At 42.8% G+C, this 18,223-nt stretch overlaps 1 protein-coding gene across 5 annotated transcripts in view; it reads left to right on the forward strand.

Moving 5' to 3' along the window:
- mboat2b (membrane bound O-acyltransferase domain containing 2b) overlaps window positions 1-18,223 on the forward strand; it is a 133,802-nt gene that overhangs the window by 61,596 nt on the left and 53,983 nt on the right. For 4 of the 5 annotated variants that reach the window (XM_069197246.1, XM_069197252.1, XM_069197247.1 and 1 more), the window contains one exon: window positions 2,670-2,747. In XM_069197246.1, coding sequence (XP_069053347.1) covers window positions 2,670-2,747 — 78 coding nt within the window. Of the gene's footprint in view, window positions 1-2,669; window positions 2,748-16,497; window positions 16,546-18,223 lie in introns of those variants that run through there. The other variant, XM_069197255.1, reaches the window with a different exon arrangement.

Consider the following 18,223-nt stretch of genomic DNA (forward strand, 5'->3'; position numbering starts at 1 on the left):
GGAAAATATGAGAAATAAAGTTACTTAAAGGCCCTGCAATGTCCTTGTGAGGATCTCCACTGTTCCTGGTGTGGGTATTGACCACCTCCTTCTTCTCCACAGTAATTACCTAACTGTTTCATCGCACTGAGTTGTGAAAGGACCAGTTACCCTAGAGAATTGCTTTGAGAGATAGTTTTGCATATCATTTATTTTAAGAAGACTAAAGCAGATAATGTATATTAATTTTGCTTGCTAATTGGTTGTACCAAAACTTGAGGAGACTCTCTGGGAACTTTCAATGAATGACTAAATTGCATTCTTGGGATCAATTAGATATAAAAAGCCAAACGAGCAGTATGCTCTGCACACTCTCTTCTTGCTGGTTACCTTTGGGATGTTTCTTGTAAGACATTCACAAGGTTTAACTCCTTTTGTTTCCACATTAGGTAAGGATGTCATGTTTTACACTAAGCAGATAATGCCTGTGATAATAAGAAAAATGCTAACACAGACAAGCCCCAAAGAGTAATGAGCGTCAGCACTTCTGTAACGTGCGGTTTCCAAAAAAAGGTGGAAAAACAAAGCAGGTGTTTTAGGGAGAAATGCAGGAAGTCAGGTTCAGGTATAGTTGTAGTATTGCACAGTATGTCCTTAAGTGCAGAGTGGTGGTACTGTGGCCAAGGAGCTACGCCCGTGGCTGGAAGGTTGCCGGTTCGTATCCCGCGGCCGGCAGAGGAATCCTACTCTGTTGGGCCCCTGAGCAAGGCCCTTAACCCCAGTTGCTCCAGGGGTGTTGTATAAATGGCTGACCCTGTGCTCTGACCCCCAGCTTCTCTCCCTGTCTGTGTCTCTCATGGAGAGCAAGCTGGTTTACAGTATGCGAAAAGACAAATTCCTAATGCAAGAGATTGTATTTGGCCAATAAAGTGATCTTAATTGTGCCAGAACTACTAAAATATATTGCCAAGTTGCATAACTTACCTCTGCCAGAGCACTGAATTACGTTTTGCCCTGGGAATTTCCCTTTCCCCGCTGTGTCTAGAAAGTACAACATGCCTAAGTCAGACAATGGCATCTTTCCTGTACTTTCCTGACACTGTCCCTAGCTAGTTCCTTCTGTTAGCCCAGCCAATAATTATACCCTGCCTGGTAATTTGCTTCTGTGCTTTTGGCCCTGTTACAGAAAATTCAGAGTAAAGTCACACACGTGTGTCTATTAATCAAAAGTTAGCTTGTCGTCTTCTTAATGTCCCTAGAGCAGGACACTTAACTGCCTCGTGATTTTGTCAGGGAGGGCAGGATGGCAGTCTTTGGACTGTGAGAGGAAACTCCTGTGAATACAGGGAGAACATGAATTCAATTAAATTACAAATTACTTTATTCATTTCCGTGTGGCTATTTCGGAACTCTTAAAAACTCCACACAGATAGCACTCCAGGTCTGGACCTGAACCCAGGACCTCCGTGCCGTGAGGAAGCAAAGCTAACCCCTGTGCCGCCCTTATTCAGGTGTCATAATATCTGAAACTCACAAATTGTTACAGAGGTGATAGAATTTACAATCCCATTAAGATCTGAAAGCAACTGTATAAACAAACTGCCTCCAACAGGAAATGGGAATCAATTAGCCTGTGATTAAAGTACTTCCAGCCTACTTGGCTAGAACAAATACCCAGAAGACAATATGTTCCCTAAACACCGGGGCTAGGAACCACTCCTCTGCCATTATTTCTGTTTTTGTACATCTCATGAGTATAACTTGTGTACTTCAAACCACACTGAGCATCAAAATGAAAGTCATCGCCTAGGTAGTTCAGGTGGGGAGCTTTGTCAGCATGCATAGGCTGCAAAGGAACAAGTAACAGGTTTATTCCTTGCTGAAAAGAGAAGAAAGAAAACACAACGTTTCAGCCGTGGAACCTTCTTCAGTTCTGAGCCTGTTGTGTGTGCATGGTTAGAGAGCACCACAGATTTTGGTTTAATTTTGGCATTCTTTGATTAATCGATAATTTCTTAGTGATACACCCGATAGATGTTTGACTGTTGCAGAAGCACTGTATTGCCTCATTAATGAGGGAGCTGATTGGGCACAGGTGATGAGACTTAATCTGATGAATGTCATTCCTGGTGAAAACGAAGAAGGAGAATCAGAGACAAGAAACCCAATGCCCTAGTGCCTTCAGTCTGCCTGTACCTCAGGTGGTGCTCACAGTGGAGTCAAATCCTGTTCAGTGATGAATCAAGGTTTTGTGTTGACTGGCCCTGGTGGACGTCAGCACTTGTGGTACTGGTATGCAGAATGATACTCCTAACTGTTGTGTAAAAAAGCCCAGACGATGACAAGGTCCAAGTGTGATGGTCTGGGTAGACGTTTCAAGTTACTACAGTGCTCTGCTAAAAGTGATTGATGGTAAACTGACTCCATTGTGCTCTGTTTGTCAAGTCCGGGGTATTCACTTGCTGTCCATCCTGCAGCCTCATCCCAACTTGACAGCATTCCAGCTTGTTCATCCTTTGCTTCGAAACACAATCAAGGACACTGGGCTCTGTTTATAAAGATTAATGGAATCACTGTTTTTTTGAAGAGATTTTATGTACAATTTATGTTAGAGTGATTTTACAGGTTCATTATAAGGGCTTCGCTGTGCAGGAAACGGATGCACTGAAATCTTTTCTTTTTGATTATAGGTATGCCTTACACTTCCTTATTCAAAGTGGGATTACATACAGCATGATGATCTTTTCAGGAGTTGAGAACATGCACAAGTGAGTATCTGTTTTTTCCCCCTTGTCTCCACTGGTTTTGTCTGTAGCTTATTGGCGGGTATGAATATTTTATTTTGCTTATTTGCTCATTTCCAGTTTATTCCATTATAAAGTGGGTAAATTCATGAGCAGGTGTGCTTTTAAGATACTGTAGATCTCCTTAAAACATTGGAAGATGAAGTTGTGGTTGGTTTTATTTTCAGATTTTTGTTTCAGAGCAAGTTTTCAAGAGGGGATTAAAAATAAAAACATAATTACGTGATTGCTTCAGCTCAGATGCAAGGACGGGAGACATTAAATATTGATGGGCACCGGACGACAAGTCCGAAGAGAAAGTGTATAGTTTTTATTTCAGTGAATTAAGGCAGTTAAGGCACAGCAGAAATACTGCTGGAGTCACCCTGCTCTCATGAAGTCCAACTCTAGTACACATATTGCATCGTGTTGGCTTTATGGGGTTCTTTGTGCAATAAAAACTATTTCATGTGTTTTTCCATTGCCATTATCACCCTGAAAGCCAGTTAAGAGGGGGTCCTAATTAATTGTAAAAATTTAAGACAGGATATAATCTGCTAAACCACAGGTGTTTTCGAGGCAGTTGTGTTTTCTTCTTATTTCTGGTTCGATTGCAAAGGCATGCGTTTTGTAACCGAAGTGTTCTCGTGATTCAATACATACACATTATTCATCTCAAATGAAGAAGAACGCGGCATGTTGTCTCATGTCTTGTGCGTACACCATAAAAGGGGTTTATGGGTCTGGTATTGTGGGGGTGGAAATAAAATTGTAATGTCATTTTACATCCATCCATCCATCCATCCATCCATCCATCCATCCATCCAGAAAGACCCTGCTGCCTGGTAAAGGGGGCAACAACCTAGAGCTGGAAACATTGAGCACCAGGTGGGTCAGCACCCTGCCGGTCTGTTGCAGGGCACACGCCCATCCGCACACATGGCCAGTCAGAGACAGGACCTCTTTGGGACAAAGCCTGAATACCTGGCAACAATCAAAACTTTGGTGGAACATGCAAACTCCACACAGAATGTGACCCCGTTTGCAACTGCGCCTCGAAACCAAGAGGCAAAACCGCCTGAAAGCCAGGCTACCGTACCTCCCTGGTTCTTTTTCTGTGTTTCTTTTATTTTTCACCTTCATTGTTTTATTTATATATATTTATCATTGCTAGACTTTGCTTGAATCTCAGACTTTGATGATATAATAAGAGGAGTTACCATAGGTTACTGTAAAAAGACCTCTGCTTTTCATAATTTAGATGAATTTCTAAATTCTGATACAGTTAGTAAATGAGTAACATAAATACTGAAATTCAAGGCGATCTACATCAAATTGAAGACCGGGCAAACAGCAGATGATGTTAAATCATCTTGACATGTAGTAAGTGCACAGTATTACGTAGAGGGAGCTAAAATAAATACAAATGCTGAGACTGAGCTTTTAGAGGCTACTTATGAAAAAGACAACAGGTGTTTATGTTAAAGGATCGTTTACATCTCAAGTACCACAACATTGTTAGTAGCACTGGTGTGAAAAAGATTTCTGTTTCTTTGTTATGCTGTTTTATAGAAGCCTTCCTGATGGATTACAGTCTGACAATGAAGATATCAGAGGTCATTTTGCAGTTATCTATGGATAGGGCAGTGCCTGTTCTGCCATGTGAATCACATATAAATGTTTCTGTTGCTTGGCAAAAAAAAGGCTTAAGGCAAACCAGACTTCCTTAGCAAGCAGGCTTATTATTATTATTTTAAATGAAAGGTATTTGAAGCGTATCTGGTCCCTGTTATACCCTGTAAAATCTATACTAGGTGTCTGTCTGCAAGTGTCAATACAAACCTGGAGTGATATTAGTTTCATTCTGTGTTTGATTTGCTGAATTCTTGCTGGCTGATGCAGAGGGAGATGTCAAAGTGCCATGTGGTTTGTGTGCGTTGTGCTGCTCCTGTGAATACACCTCTGTCTCACCTGACAGTCATGAGCAGAATACAGAAAGCCAGATTTACGTGACAGCTTCTTGGCAGCCTTATATTTACTTCAGTCTTGCCAAGAACTTCCTTCTTCAGGCTCACGGTATGAAAGAGCTGTTTGCACCGGAGGAGGTGGCTTTGAATCTCTCAAGCTTAACCTGACTAGTTAATGACATTTTCCAAAAATAGAAACAGTCAACGCCAACTGCAAGTAAACCTGGAATGAGTACCGACATGAGCAGATTTGGAAACCAAAGACCTGTTTTTTTTTACATACTTTGCTCCATCTAGTTTTCTTTCAGAACATTCCTGGTTCCAGCTTTTTGTTATAGTAATATTTCTGCCTAAGAATTCAAACGTATCCTTATTCTTATGATTTCTTCCTTTGCTCCAATATGAAGAGTTTGCCATTACAGATTTAAAACTTCAGCCTTTGAGATGTAACACATCAGTGAATATTCATGAAGAAGGGATAATGTTCATGATAGTGTATTTAATTTAATGATTTATATAAAGCTTGTCACAGAAACATTGATCTCTCAACATGTTACCTAATTAGGAGAAATTAAAACCTACAAATGTGAGATCTTGTGTCATCTTCAGAGAATTGATAATTTTAGGAAGTGTCTGCTAATTACATATTTCATTTGCCAAAGGTAATCTAAACAAGTATGTGAAATACATTAACATATTTATTTGCAACAAGCAGTGCAGGCCAACTGAAAGCAGAGATATCACTTTAGAATAAAAATAAAAATATTTACTACAACTTTACTCACTACAATAAAGTCACATTTTCAACAGAATCAACAGATCAAAACTGAAAACTTATTTCCTAACTGCCTGTGTAAGAATTAGCTTTTTTTCTAGGCGTTCTAGAATTAAGATTCTCCATTTTCCCAGAATGTTTGGAATGCCAGGAATAATTCACTTGTTCTTATAGCACCTTTAGCTTAGCTTATCTTTGTAGCTTCTTATTTTTTGGTATCAGCTCTCTAGCTCTTTTCTGTCGATTCTGTTTCACAAGATTTCTAGAGCCTTGAGATCTGGGGACTGGAGTCACCAGCTAATATTTTGAGAATATTCCCCATTTCTGCTTGTGGTGGCACAACATATAATCACGCATTTGGATCGTTGTTCTGCTCTCCTTTTCTTCATTTTCACCTCCACTTTCAAGCTTGGGTTGTGCAGCCCACTCCCGATTTGTCTTTCCTACCGCATGAATGCAAAAAAAAACGCAAAAAAAAGTGGTTGCCACTACATTCCATTATTAAGGACGTGCAAACGTCACAAAGTGAACATATCAATCAGAACAAAGTGGTTTTAAATGAGTATATATTTTGTTTTGCGGGCGGTGTGGTGGGCCTGTGGCTAAGGATCTGTGCCTGTGGCTGGAAGGTTGCCGGTTCAAATCACGTGACCCGCAGAGGAATCCTACTCCGTTGGGCCCCTGAGCAAGGCCCTTAACCCCAGTTGCTCCAGGGGCACTGTATAAATGGCTGACCCTGCGCTCTGACCCCAAGCTTCTCTCTCCCCGTCAGTGTGCCTCACGGAGAGCAAGTTGGGGTCTGCGAAAAGACAAATTCCTAATACAAGAAATGTAATATGGCCAATAAAGTGATCTCTCACAGAGTGGTTTGATGTTGTTGAAATATTAGAGCCCCACCTTTATTTTCATGCAGGTGTTTGTGTGTAGTGAGTTTGCACAGGCAGAGCCAGGGCCATCCCTGAGGGGAGGGGAGGCCCCCTGAATAATTCATACGGCTGAAAATGAACCTCAGGGGTAGCAGCAGCCTGTTGTGTTCGACACTTGATCGAAAGCCAGGTACAGTGCGTACTACAAGACAAATGACAACGAGCTGTGTAAACTATAATGTTGCCAACTGCAATGGATGCCAATCATGGCATATTGTGCTCTGCCTGAATTGTGAAGTCCACATTATGGGCCTTCCTGGCTGCAACCTCTGCTACCAGGTTGTTGTTCTCTGGGGTTGATGGGATCTCCTTCTTCTGTGTGGCCAGGCTACACGGCCTCTCTTGAGACCGGGCTGTCTTTTATACTGTAGTTGATCAGTTTCTCTTGCTGCTGGGATTGTTAGCACAACCTTGTTTGCTGTGTTAAGGAAGGAGCCGGCGATCAGATTTTAGAAAATGAGGGGCTTAAAGTGCTGTATTGACTCCTTCTGGGTAGGATTTCTCGTGAGCTCAGGAGAAAAATCTGAACCTTGCATGTTTTAAGATTCTAAGTCAGGCATTGCCCAAGTCCATGCACTACTTTGTCATGTCACGTTCGCTCTGTTTTATCTTTTTCTCTGATCTTGTACTTGTGTCTGGTTTCAGCTTGTCAGTCAGCCTGCTAAGCTGATGCTAAGGGCAGTGTGACTGCAGGGGCTGGGCATATCCTCATCACATGACTTATCCCACTGCTGTGACTGTCACAAGTCATTACTGTGAATAAGTTAATCTGTGTACTGTATAATGCGGAGAAACTGTGAGAATTTTCACATTTCACATATTTGAACGTTAACGTCACGAAACAAGATTCTCTTGTGACATTTATTTATCCCCCAAATGATCAACATTCAATATTTAGTCGTTGGCGGCACCCCCTTGAGAAGAAATAAATGCAGCTAAACATTTACAGTAGCCATTGATTAGTTGATCTATTCCTGCTCACAGAACTCCTTCAGCTCTGTGACATGAGAAGATTGATAGCTCGCTTCAGGTCTCGCTATAACATTTTTTGGGGGGGCTTAGGTTCGTACTTGTGATTAAGGCATTGTAAAATGCGAAATTTCTCCTTCTGCCATTCTTGTGTAGACCAACTTGTATGTTTTGGATCATTTTTTTCCTACAAGACACTTTTGGTCCAGCCTCAGGTCACAGGCCTTACCTGACATTCTCCTCTGTAATCTTCTGATGCAAGGTAGAATTCGTGGTTGTGTCAATAATGACAAGCCACCCAATGACAAGACATGAGGCCAGAAAGCAAGCTCAAACCCACTCCCTCCCACCATCATGCTTGACAGTTTGAACAAGCTTCTTCTCCGTTCAGAAGTAGTGTTGGTTTTTCGCAATGCGTAACGTTTCATGGTAAAGCCAGAGAGTTCTAACTTTGATTTTTCTGCCCAGAGAAGATTGTGCCAGAAGCCTGGTGGATCCTCAACAAGATGATCTTGTCCTCCTTGGCTAACGTCACACAGGCAGCAATGTTCTTTTTGGAGATCCCTGGTTTTCTCTTGCTCTCCTTCCATTAATATAATTCTTGTTCAGCCATTTTCTGATAGTGGAGTCATGAACAGTCATATTAGCCAAGGTGAGAGAGGTCTGCAGCTTCTTGGGGTTTACTCTGGGGTTCTTTTTAACTTCCTAATTGATTTTCTGGTTTGTTCTTGGGAGAGATTCTGGTAGCACAACCACTCCTGGGTAGAGTGACTGTTGTCTTAACCTGTCTGGAATGGTGGAGCCCCTCAGCCTTAAAAATATGGCCAGCAGCCATATCACCCTGCAACTCACAACTGGCAGCCCACAGAAGCTAAGCAGGTGTGAGCCTGGTCAGTACCTGGATGGGAGACCTCCTGGGAAAAACTAAGGTTGCTGCTGGAAGAGGTGTTAGTGGGGCCAGTAGGGGGCGCTCACCCTGTGGTCCATGTGGGTCCTAATGCCCCAGTATAGCGACGGGGACACTATACTGTAAACAGGCGCCGTCCTTCGGATGAGACGTAAAACCGAGGTCCTGACTCTCTGTGGTCATTAAAAATCCCAGGGCATTTCTCGAAAAGAGTAGGGGTGTAACCCCGGCGTTCTGGCCAAATTTCCCATTGGCCCTTACCAATCATGGACTCCTAAAAATCCCCCTCTATGAATTGGCTACATTACTCTGCTCTCCTCCCCACTGATAGCTGATGTGTGGTGAGCGTTCTGGCGCACTATGGCTGCCGTTGCATCATGGTGGTGGTGGAGGGGAGTCCCCATTACCTGTAAAGCGCTTTGAGTGGAGTGTCCAGAAAAGCGCTATATAAGTGTAAGCAATTGTTAATTATTATTATTATTAAATAGTTTTGTAACCCTTTCTGAACCGATGAGCATCAATCATTCTTTTTCTGAGGTCTTCAGAGATTTTCTTAGATTGTGGCTTGATCATGACTTGATTCTACACTCCTGTATGTTAAAGATCAAAATTTACAATGTTTCTGATCTTTATAGGGCAGGATCAGTCCGGACACAAGCAACAGGTCACTGCACAAACCTGCAGTGAACTGATTTCTCTCGCTTTTAAGGAGGAGTGGAACAGCCAGACTGTGAAACTCCCAGGGAGATTGAATGGTAAATTACAAATGTTTGGAGGTCCTTCAAATTACTCTACCACATCAGAGGATGTGCTACAGTGCTCTTATATTAGCTAGGTTTCTCACACTTTTGAGTTTGTGGCTTAAGCCTGGTCTTTCATGTAGGCACTCTATCAAAGGCTTTGTGAATGTCCAAATAAATCATACGCTCTAAAATTATTCACTGCTGTAGTGGCTTGATCAAAGAACTGTAATCCTTTACTCGGACCTTAAATCTATGCCGACTGCCTTTGGAAAACGGTTTTCATTTGGCTGTTGTATTTTTTCACTACATGTGCTTGCGGTAAAACTGATGAGGGTAATTGCTGGCCTCCATTTTGTCCTCCTCTTACCTCAGTGGGTCTAACATTTTCAATTTTCCAATCAGTAAGTGCAGCTCCTGCTGTAAGAGTCCAGTGAGTGGCCAAGTCGTGAGCAGTATCCTTCATCTCTTAGAGTAATATTTATGCACTTAACCCCTCTACATTTAATCAGCCCTAGAAAAAGATAATCCTGTAAGTACAGAGCCTGCAGCACAACTGGACATAATTCCATAAAATACTCTGTACTCAAGCCATTATGATTGCTAAAAGTCCTACACCACCACTCTGTTACAGCATAAGAACAGATTTATCTCAAGAGGCCTTTGTGCATTGGAGGGATGTGTAAACCTTCACATTTGTCGTAAAATTTACTGCACAGACTGTATATTTGTTAAGGCTCAAGTAACTGGCAGTATACAATATGTATGATGTCCCTCAACTTACACGTACTCACCCTTTCACACACCTGTGGTAGACCACACAGGAACAGCCATCTGTGAAGGCCTGCAGCCTTTACAGACAGAAACGCCTTACAGTCTCTTTTTAAAAATGTTTGAGAAGTAGCAGATTCAGAAGCTGCTCTTGGGTGTATTTCTCATTAATACAAGTTTTAATTCGGTGATATTGTAATCGACTAAGTTGCCCAAGTGCTGTGCGCGCTGGACTCTTGCCAATTTACATTTTTCACTTTTTTTGGGCTATCCTTGATATCGGTCTGAAGGCACTCATCGTAGCTAAAAATAAGAAAGCGTGTAATTGTTACCTTGGATGTAACGCTAAAGTACAACTCATGATGTGGTATCCGTCCGACTCTCGATCTGTACAGTACAAGTGTCCTTAATTTTCATCCATTCACGTGACAGTTTCCTTCCCTCTTTCCCTGCCTAAGTAAACCTAATCACAAAAGTTAACTGGAGAAGGCAAGTGAATAAAGCTTCTTGTACTGTATATGTACCGCATTACCCATCTTAAGGCTTTTAGAATGATGCGATCGATTTAACGTTTGATTTATCATTGATTTAATTTGGTGTGTTATGCCAAGCAGTATCGTCTTTACTTTAGACAGCTGCTGCCAGTCTTTTTTGGATAGAGGCCAGTGTTGTTCTGGTGTCCTCGAACTATAAAAAGAGATCCCTTGTTTTGGATCCATGCTCTGTACTATTAAGGTGTTAGGGATGTCACTGAGTCTGTTGCCATCTGTCAAGCTTGCCTGGCTTACATTGTGAAAAAACAGTCCACTCGTCCTGTTTGGCATCAGATAATATTTCTTCTGAAACTGAACTGCCTCTCAATAATTCAGTGAGCTGTCTTGCAGTTTATAAAAAAAATTACTATACTGAACACTCACTCATTTTCTTTAGCAACCGAAAGGGCTTCCTGTGTCCTCCTCTGGGAACTTCAGTGTGCTTGTTCTTAAAAGCCTGTTCAAGATATGTTTTTATTCCCCCTCACTGTCCCTCTGCGTCTGTCCACGAGTCAGAGTTTGAGAACTATCTTCGCTCTTCTCTGACATGTTCGTGTCGCGTCTGGAGAAAACGACCTGGACGCGTGCTGGCAGTAACAGATGAGGGCCTAACGGGGAGCTTGTCAGCCTGTTACACAGTCCCGAATCACAAGTTGGGGATGTTCTCCATGTCGGCCTAAAAACGAGGGATACAGCGTCTGCTGTGACAGGACATCTGTTCTCCAGTCAAACTGCAAGGCTTTTCTCAAAGAGGCTCATGTCCTATTGCCAGCTGGACTCTACTTTCAGTCTGCCTGAGTTTTAGGCTCCATCTGCAACCCCTGTCCCAGTGAGGTACTATACAGGCAGACTTCACAGCGTCATGTCGCTATTTAAAATAGGTTTTTGTTTGCCTGTTGCTAAAACAGACCTGTTTTGTTTTTTTTTTCCGCCAACATCAAAAGTTAGATTAAAATATAAAGGTCCTATTGCATTCCTTTTTTTTCATGCCACAGGGCCTTGGTCCCCCTGGCGTTTGAACTAACGGTGGGGATTCATGTCTGCAAGACCTGGGATGCCTAGGGAGTCTTTATGATGAGTCTTACCGTAATTGCTGTGTTAAGCCCTCCTGCTGCATTTCCCTGCCAGGCACATTTGTCTCTGACTTTTCTTCTATGTGCTGTATGTAAAACAATATATACTCAATAGGCTTTCAGTCTTTCCCACTGTGCTTTTGTCACCTTCTCCCTGTGACCGAGGTCAGGGGACATGTCTGCAGCTGGTTTCAACCAACAGCCAACCGAGATGCCAGCAAAGCACAGTCTCACAGCCGTGAAGTGAAATTCTCGGGGTTTTAAGGCAGCGAGCAACATACAGAAAAAACAGTCCCCTTATAACACATCATATTAATCAGCTTAAGGTGCTATGGAATTAATTCATTGCATATGCAAAGACTTTCAGAACTAAAACACCTCAATGACTTTCGAGAAGAGACGGAGAAATGTAAATGCAGAAAAGACACTTTCTGCGTGTTGAACTGTATCTGATTTTTTGGCACCTTAGACACACTGTGATCTTTTTGCATCATTGGGTATTCGAGGTGCTACAGGGAGAGAATAGGCCTTTCCAACAGACATAGTTTCCCGACGGTTAAATACAGAATTTGTTTTCTAGTCCCGGTGCAAATGTGTTTCGCTGAACTGTAAGCATATCTGGGCTCTGGTATAATTTCGCTTCGGCACAGTCTTGCTGGTTGCGAATAATGTACCTTGAAAGTTACGTCAATCTGCCGGTAGAACCTTCACACAGGCTCGATAGTTCTGCAGGCAGTCAGCTTCTTGATATGCTTCTTCATAAGGGGGTTAATAGCCCTATATTCTCAACAGCGCTTCAACTATTAAAGTTTGTCCCTGCGGGCATGAGCTGTGCTCTACGATCTACGATGGGTTATCTCTTGGAGCTAAATTCCAAAACCCCTTAGAAAAGTCTGGTGTTGGGTTTTGGAAGGTGGGAAAAATATGACATGGCACTGCTGGAGTTCATGGTTGGGATTAGTCAGCCAAGGCTTTCTTAGCTCCCTGTAACACTCTCTTAATTCCTACTTCCTCTCGTATTGTCTCAGATGCAAAATAGGTCTTTCACCTGCTCGCAAAGCATAACATTTAACACAATATGACCTCATTAACAGATAAGAGACTTCCATGTATGATGACAGAAAAAAATATATATAAATACTGTTAAATATTCTATCGATTGTCCACATGAAGAAGGCTAATAGCCCTGGGAGTAAAAGATAGCTTTTTCTTTTGCCCTTGAATCTGAGTAGTCTAAATCGACGCCCAGATTCATCGTGCAAGGTGAGTGGCCATGACAGTCCCTCATTACATTAGCCTTCCGTTCTTTCTGTTTGACCTTGATGTCTGACAGCTGTAGTTTTTGCGGGCTACCTCCACTGTCTTGCTCAGGCTGCTGCACAGCCACCCTGCAATTTCCCCTTTGCTTCTGGGCTTGCAATGACCCAGTCGGCACCCTCCAATTGGCTCTGAGCCTCTTCCGTGTCAGGACAGGGCCCGAGACAGGCCAGTGGATGAACAGGATGGGTCAGAGGACCCAGTGTCTCCGCACTCTTTCTGTCTGTGCAGTATCATAGCTGATTCCCACACGGGCAGACACACAGGATAATTGGGGGGGGGGGGTAATCCAAATAACTGTGGATTACGTTTCCTAATTATGTAGATTTACAATAGCAAAAACAATAGTAAAAACAAAAAACAATAGTAAAAAAATATTTTGGAAAACAACTTTATTGAAGTGCACGCAATATTTCAGTACTAAGCGTTTATCTACTAGTAATAACCGCAGATGTATTTGGTGCAGACATGAGTTAAGAGGGATGAATGAACTGAAGCAGCGTTATGTTAGCTGGAGAGCGGTGTGCGAGTAATAAGCAAGTCACTGCACAACCTCTCTGAAGCGTAAGGAGAGCATCCTGTAAATAATAGCAATTGCGTGGCATTTTATTAATGACCTTGAAGAATGCCAGCATGTCACTTCCAGTGTGTGGAGCGCATCTCATAAATCCGAGCACTGTTTGGTTCTATTTAATGCGCAGTGAAATATGTGGTACAGTTAAGGCCATTATTTTAACACATCGACCCCTGTTTCGAGACGAGGCGTCTGGTGAGGCAGGCTGGCAGCAGACAGGACGGGTTGCGAGAGAGGTGGTGGAAGCTCTAGTTTTTAAAGGCCTCGTTTTTTCCCAAACAGCCTGTGAAATGGGTAGAAGCTCCTTTTTTTTTTCTGTCATATCCCGAGCATCAGTCGCTCAAGTGTAAACTCTTCGGACTTTTGGGGTGGAAGTGTTTTAATAAATAAAAAGAAATGACGGCTTGTTCTCTCAGGTCTGGATAGTTTTTGTTGCTCTGTCTGCCTTTGGTGTGGCTGGTATTAACCACTTCCCCGTCCGCGAGCCAGTGCTGTACCAGCGGTGGAGTAACTGGCTGGAGCAGCTTGGAATTGTGAAACCTGAATGTGTTTTGGGAGGAATCACATTTTATTTGTATTTTTCATTACAATAAAGCCTTGGTATTTTGCGTGGGTTAGGGTATCTTGAAGTCTCTGCAAAACGGTGAATTTGTGAATAAATCAGACTGCTGTTATAATATTATAGCTTTCCTGTATTAGAGTTCTTTTTTCTTTCTAAATAGAGCACATTTTCTTTTCTTTTAACATTATTTTTATTACTATTCAAAATGCAGAGCTGCTGTATTGCCATAAAGATTATTACAGCTCCATAATGACAGACAAGTGAATTAAGTATATTCATTCCCTTCCCTCTCAACCAGAGGAGTCTGTCACGGGGTACAGATAGCAGAGAAAATACAACATTCATACACCTTCCATTGAGTGGTTCCTAGATAAGTTCCGGAGGGTGCTCACTCAGGGCTTGACTAGTAAATCCTTTTACTTAATTTCATATACATTCACATACTTAAACACAGGTATGAATGAGTACTGTGGTGTGAATGGAGAGCGCTCTCAATGGATGATACTTACTGTCTGTTTGGTGTCAGCCTATGGTGGCCTCAGAAGGCCAAACCTAACCCCACTTCTCAAGGGTTATTTAAGAAAATGGGAAAAACCACTTTGAGTTAGAGAAATGGTTTGTCCCATAGCGGAAGGGGCTTACAAGCTAGTTAAGCCGGCTCCTCAGCCTAAGAGGTGGTTGGTTGTTGGTGGTTAGGTAGTGTCATATCAACAGAGAGGATTTACCTTTAATTGAATAATTAGTTTTGTTTCTTTATGGGGTTTTGTTTTCTGGTGTGGGGGACTGGGAGCACTGTGAATAGACTGCACTTGTTTTGCTTGGGTGCTTTTGCAGCGGAGCCAGTCTGAGATAAAACGGACCTACTTTGGCCTTGCTCAGGCCATTGTGTGACACTCCTGCTCTTGCAATTTGTCTTATTCTCTTGCTTATTTTTTTTTCTTATCTTTTTCCTTGAGAACTGAGACTGGTAGCTTTGGAGACCACAGTGTTTTATTTCAGAGCACAACACTTAGTCACATTCAAACATTACTCTGATAACAGGTGTACACACCATGCAAAATGCATTCCTGATGGAAACTGAATAAACTGAAGCATACCCCAGGATGCGCTGTTACCAAAACATGTTAACTCTTTCATCCACGCTGTGCATGAGACTGAGGCTGTGTCACAAAAGCTGCACTATGCTCTAACGCCTTCCTCCAAGACTGTGCCTTTGTGCCGTAGGGAGCTATGGACTTAAGGTGCACGAGCATTAGAGAGAGATTATAAAGAGGGTTATAATCCCATTCTAAAGAGGGTCTTGGGACACCCTCGCATAACATCGCCTATTGATTATGGATCACGGTCAAACTGAATGTCGTCTCGTCGGCACCCGCACAAAAGTAGTGACAGTAAGAACAACATCCAGGACAGACTCAAAACGGATAAGGAAAACCTGGCAATAACGCTCTCTGTTAATTCAAAGCTTTTTACTATTAAATACATTTCATCTTGTCTGTCCCAGTACAGAAATGACAGTACGAGGAACATAACATGTTCACTCATGTTGAGCAGGACTGAAGCACAGTGGGCAAAGTAAAGTAAATAAGGTAAACCTGGCAAAGCTTTGTACTATTAAATACATCATCTTTCCTTGTACAAATTTTTCCAGAGCTAAATGAAAAATCGTCAGTCAAAATGAGGTAGTTAACGAAATAATAGCTTTATGTCAATACTTCGTGCCTAGACGCCTATCTTTATGAGTTGTTGTCTGTTCTCGACAAATTTCTTCACACACTTTGCACCCACAAGTTGAATTTGTGTGGTCTTGTGTGTGGTTGTTTCAGTGAACGTCTCGCTGAAATGAAGTGAAATACCTCGCATTCTTCTTTTCCCCTCTCTCTCTCACTCATTAATTGCAAGTCAGACAGCCAGTGAGTGTTACAATTTCAACTACAGCCCCCTATTGAAGCTTTGTTCTTGAACAGTGGCTGGTGTGTTTAAAATGTGGCTCCAGTAATCGCATATCGTCTACCCATCTGATGGCTCTTTAACGTGTGTGCAGTCTGTCAAAAAAGGAAGTCTCACATTTGTTTTTGAAGACCTTTTGAAAAGAATTTACAGAATCTTCTTATCTACTTTTCCGACACAATAGCTCTGCCAGTCTGAAAAATTATCAGACGCCCTTATCTTACCGTCTGGAGAGGCTTCGCACCAGTGTGTTTTCATTACGAGACTTAGCTCTGACTTCTGCCAAGGTTTTTGCACACAGCTGCTTCTCTTCGTGTTCACAATACTAGGACTTGATGGATTCTTTCGTGAAGACTCGAAACTTTCACCCCACTCAAAACGCTTAAGATCTTATTGTATCTCCGTTTTAAGGAATCAAACTGGCTGTTTGCTCTCAGACGCAGCTTTGGCTTTAAGAACTACAACTCCCATAAACACACTGAGCGACTTCCTGTCGTTGTTACGTCACAGTCCCTCTGCTGCCTGACTATGGTGACGTGTAGCAGGTTCCTCCCAGTACTGGCGGCTACACAGCTGATCGTGTGTTGTCACAGCACAGACAGAGCTCACATGGGATTCCTTTTTTAAAAGTTTATTTTCTCAAAACAAACAAACAAACAAACAAACAAACATGGGAGAGTTTCCAGAGATGTTTTAAAAGTCGGGAGCACTGCATGCAGGTAGCGAGGATCTAGCTATTCCCTGGTTTCATGATCATAAACGTCTTCACTGTACTTACAGATGAAATGTACTGTGCACATGCACAGTCGTACAATGGCATGGATATTGTTCTGTATGATTGCTTGGGTTCAAAGACTCCTGGAGCTCTGCTAAGTGAAAAGAGTACAAGCCATGCTTGGGCAGCTTAGCCAGAACATGTATTTTTAGCAGCTGAAGAAAATGAAGGCAGGCGTGGGTGGCGGGATTCCTCACGATCTTCCCGCGGAGGAGACCCCGTTTTCTGCGAGCATGGCTGGAGTTCGTGAATGGCTGGGAACAGCCTGTTTCTGCGTGCGTGCGCTCGAGAAGAGCCTCACGCACGCCGCCGGGTCGCTATCCACCCGCGTTAATTCACCCAGACAAGCGCAGTCTCTGCCAGCTCGTACGGTCGCTCGCCTACTCAATGCATGCAAAACACGTCAACAGTATTCTTCTTAAACTTTTTGTTTTTACAGACAATGCTTTTAGTTTTTCACCATGACCCTTTTTTAGGCTCCTATCCCCTGGATGAAAGAACACATTTCATGAGCTCAGGTTGATCTTCACGCGTATTTAAATACCGTTCAGCTTGTCGGGATCTCCTTTGTGACACACGGTGGTGTGCGCTCTCCTACGCTTCTTGTGCTCTATCTTTAAAATGGTCCTTTCCTGCTGTATTTCCATTTGACGCAAATACTAAGGCAGCATCAGTGACAGCCGGCATTGCGGACAAGGCTCCGTTGCTTATCTGATCCCAGGGGGCCCAGGTTGTGGGGAGGTTTGTGCAAAGAGCGATGATTAGCTGTTGTGATACCTGTGCCACACTCTTAATCGTTGCAGCATTCGGAATGAGAGCACAAGGTTATGTTGCATTTGCAACTAAGTGCGTTTAGTCGGACGCCTGCATACAGGCTGAGTGCGGTAAATTTCAACATTTTACCGCTGAAATGCGATGCACGGTGTCTTCATTAATGTACAGTACAGCGCTGGTTGCTGTATATAAGGTGCCAGCTCAGGTTAAGGCCTGTTGAGCCTGTGTCAGCTTGTCTGATACAGGGTACTAAACGTTTATGGAGGGGGTCTTTCTCATATTTAGCCAGTCACTACACTTGCTCTTTACAAATCACTTCAGTCCTCACAAGCCTTTGAAATATATATAAGGTATCGCCTTGTCAACACCGAAAACAGTCAGTGGAAGCTTGTTGTAGCGACCGCCTTAATATGTGATGTCGTTGTGCTGGCTTATAAAGTAGGGAAATGTGTGGTACAGAGGCAGGAGTTCTGTTGTGAGTTCTGTGGTGTGCAGGAGGCGCTGTTTGTTCCCTTGCTAGGGTTCGATCACTGTCAACCAGGAGCCTCCCATCCCTGAGACGGAACAGTTCTGCCTGGGGCATCAACAATTTCCACCAAGACGAAGGTCCGACACCCTGTCCTGGGGGTCTTTGTGGTTATCAGGCTTCCTTTGAAAATAGACTCAAGACCCACACAAGCCTCGTTGGAGGTGCATTTCTGGGCAGTGCTATGAAGTGACGTAGAAAATTCTGAGTTGCTGGGTTTCCGGTTTGAAACCAGTCAGACGCTTATTTTTCCTTCCATGCATTTGGAAAGGAATGATAGCCTCGTACAGCTGGACGCATAGAGAAAACAAAAGTTGACCAG

The sequence above is a fragment of the Lepisosteus oculatus genome, chromosome 2, assembly GCF_040954835.1.
Source record: "Lepisosteus oculatus isolate fLepOcu1 chromosome 2, fLepOcu1.hap2, whole genome shotgun sequence".
Taxonomy (NCBI): Eukaryota; Metazoa; Chordata; class Actinopteri; order Semionotiformes; family Lepisosteidae; genus Lepisosteus; species Lepisosteus oculatus.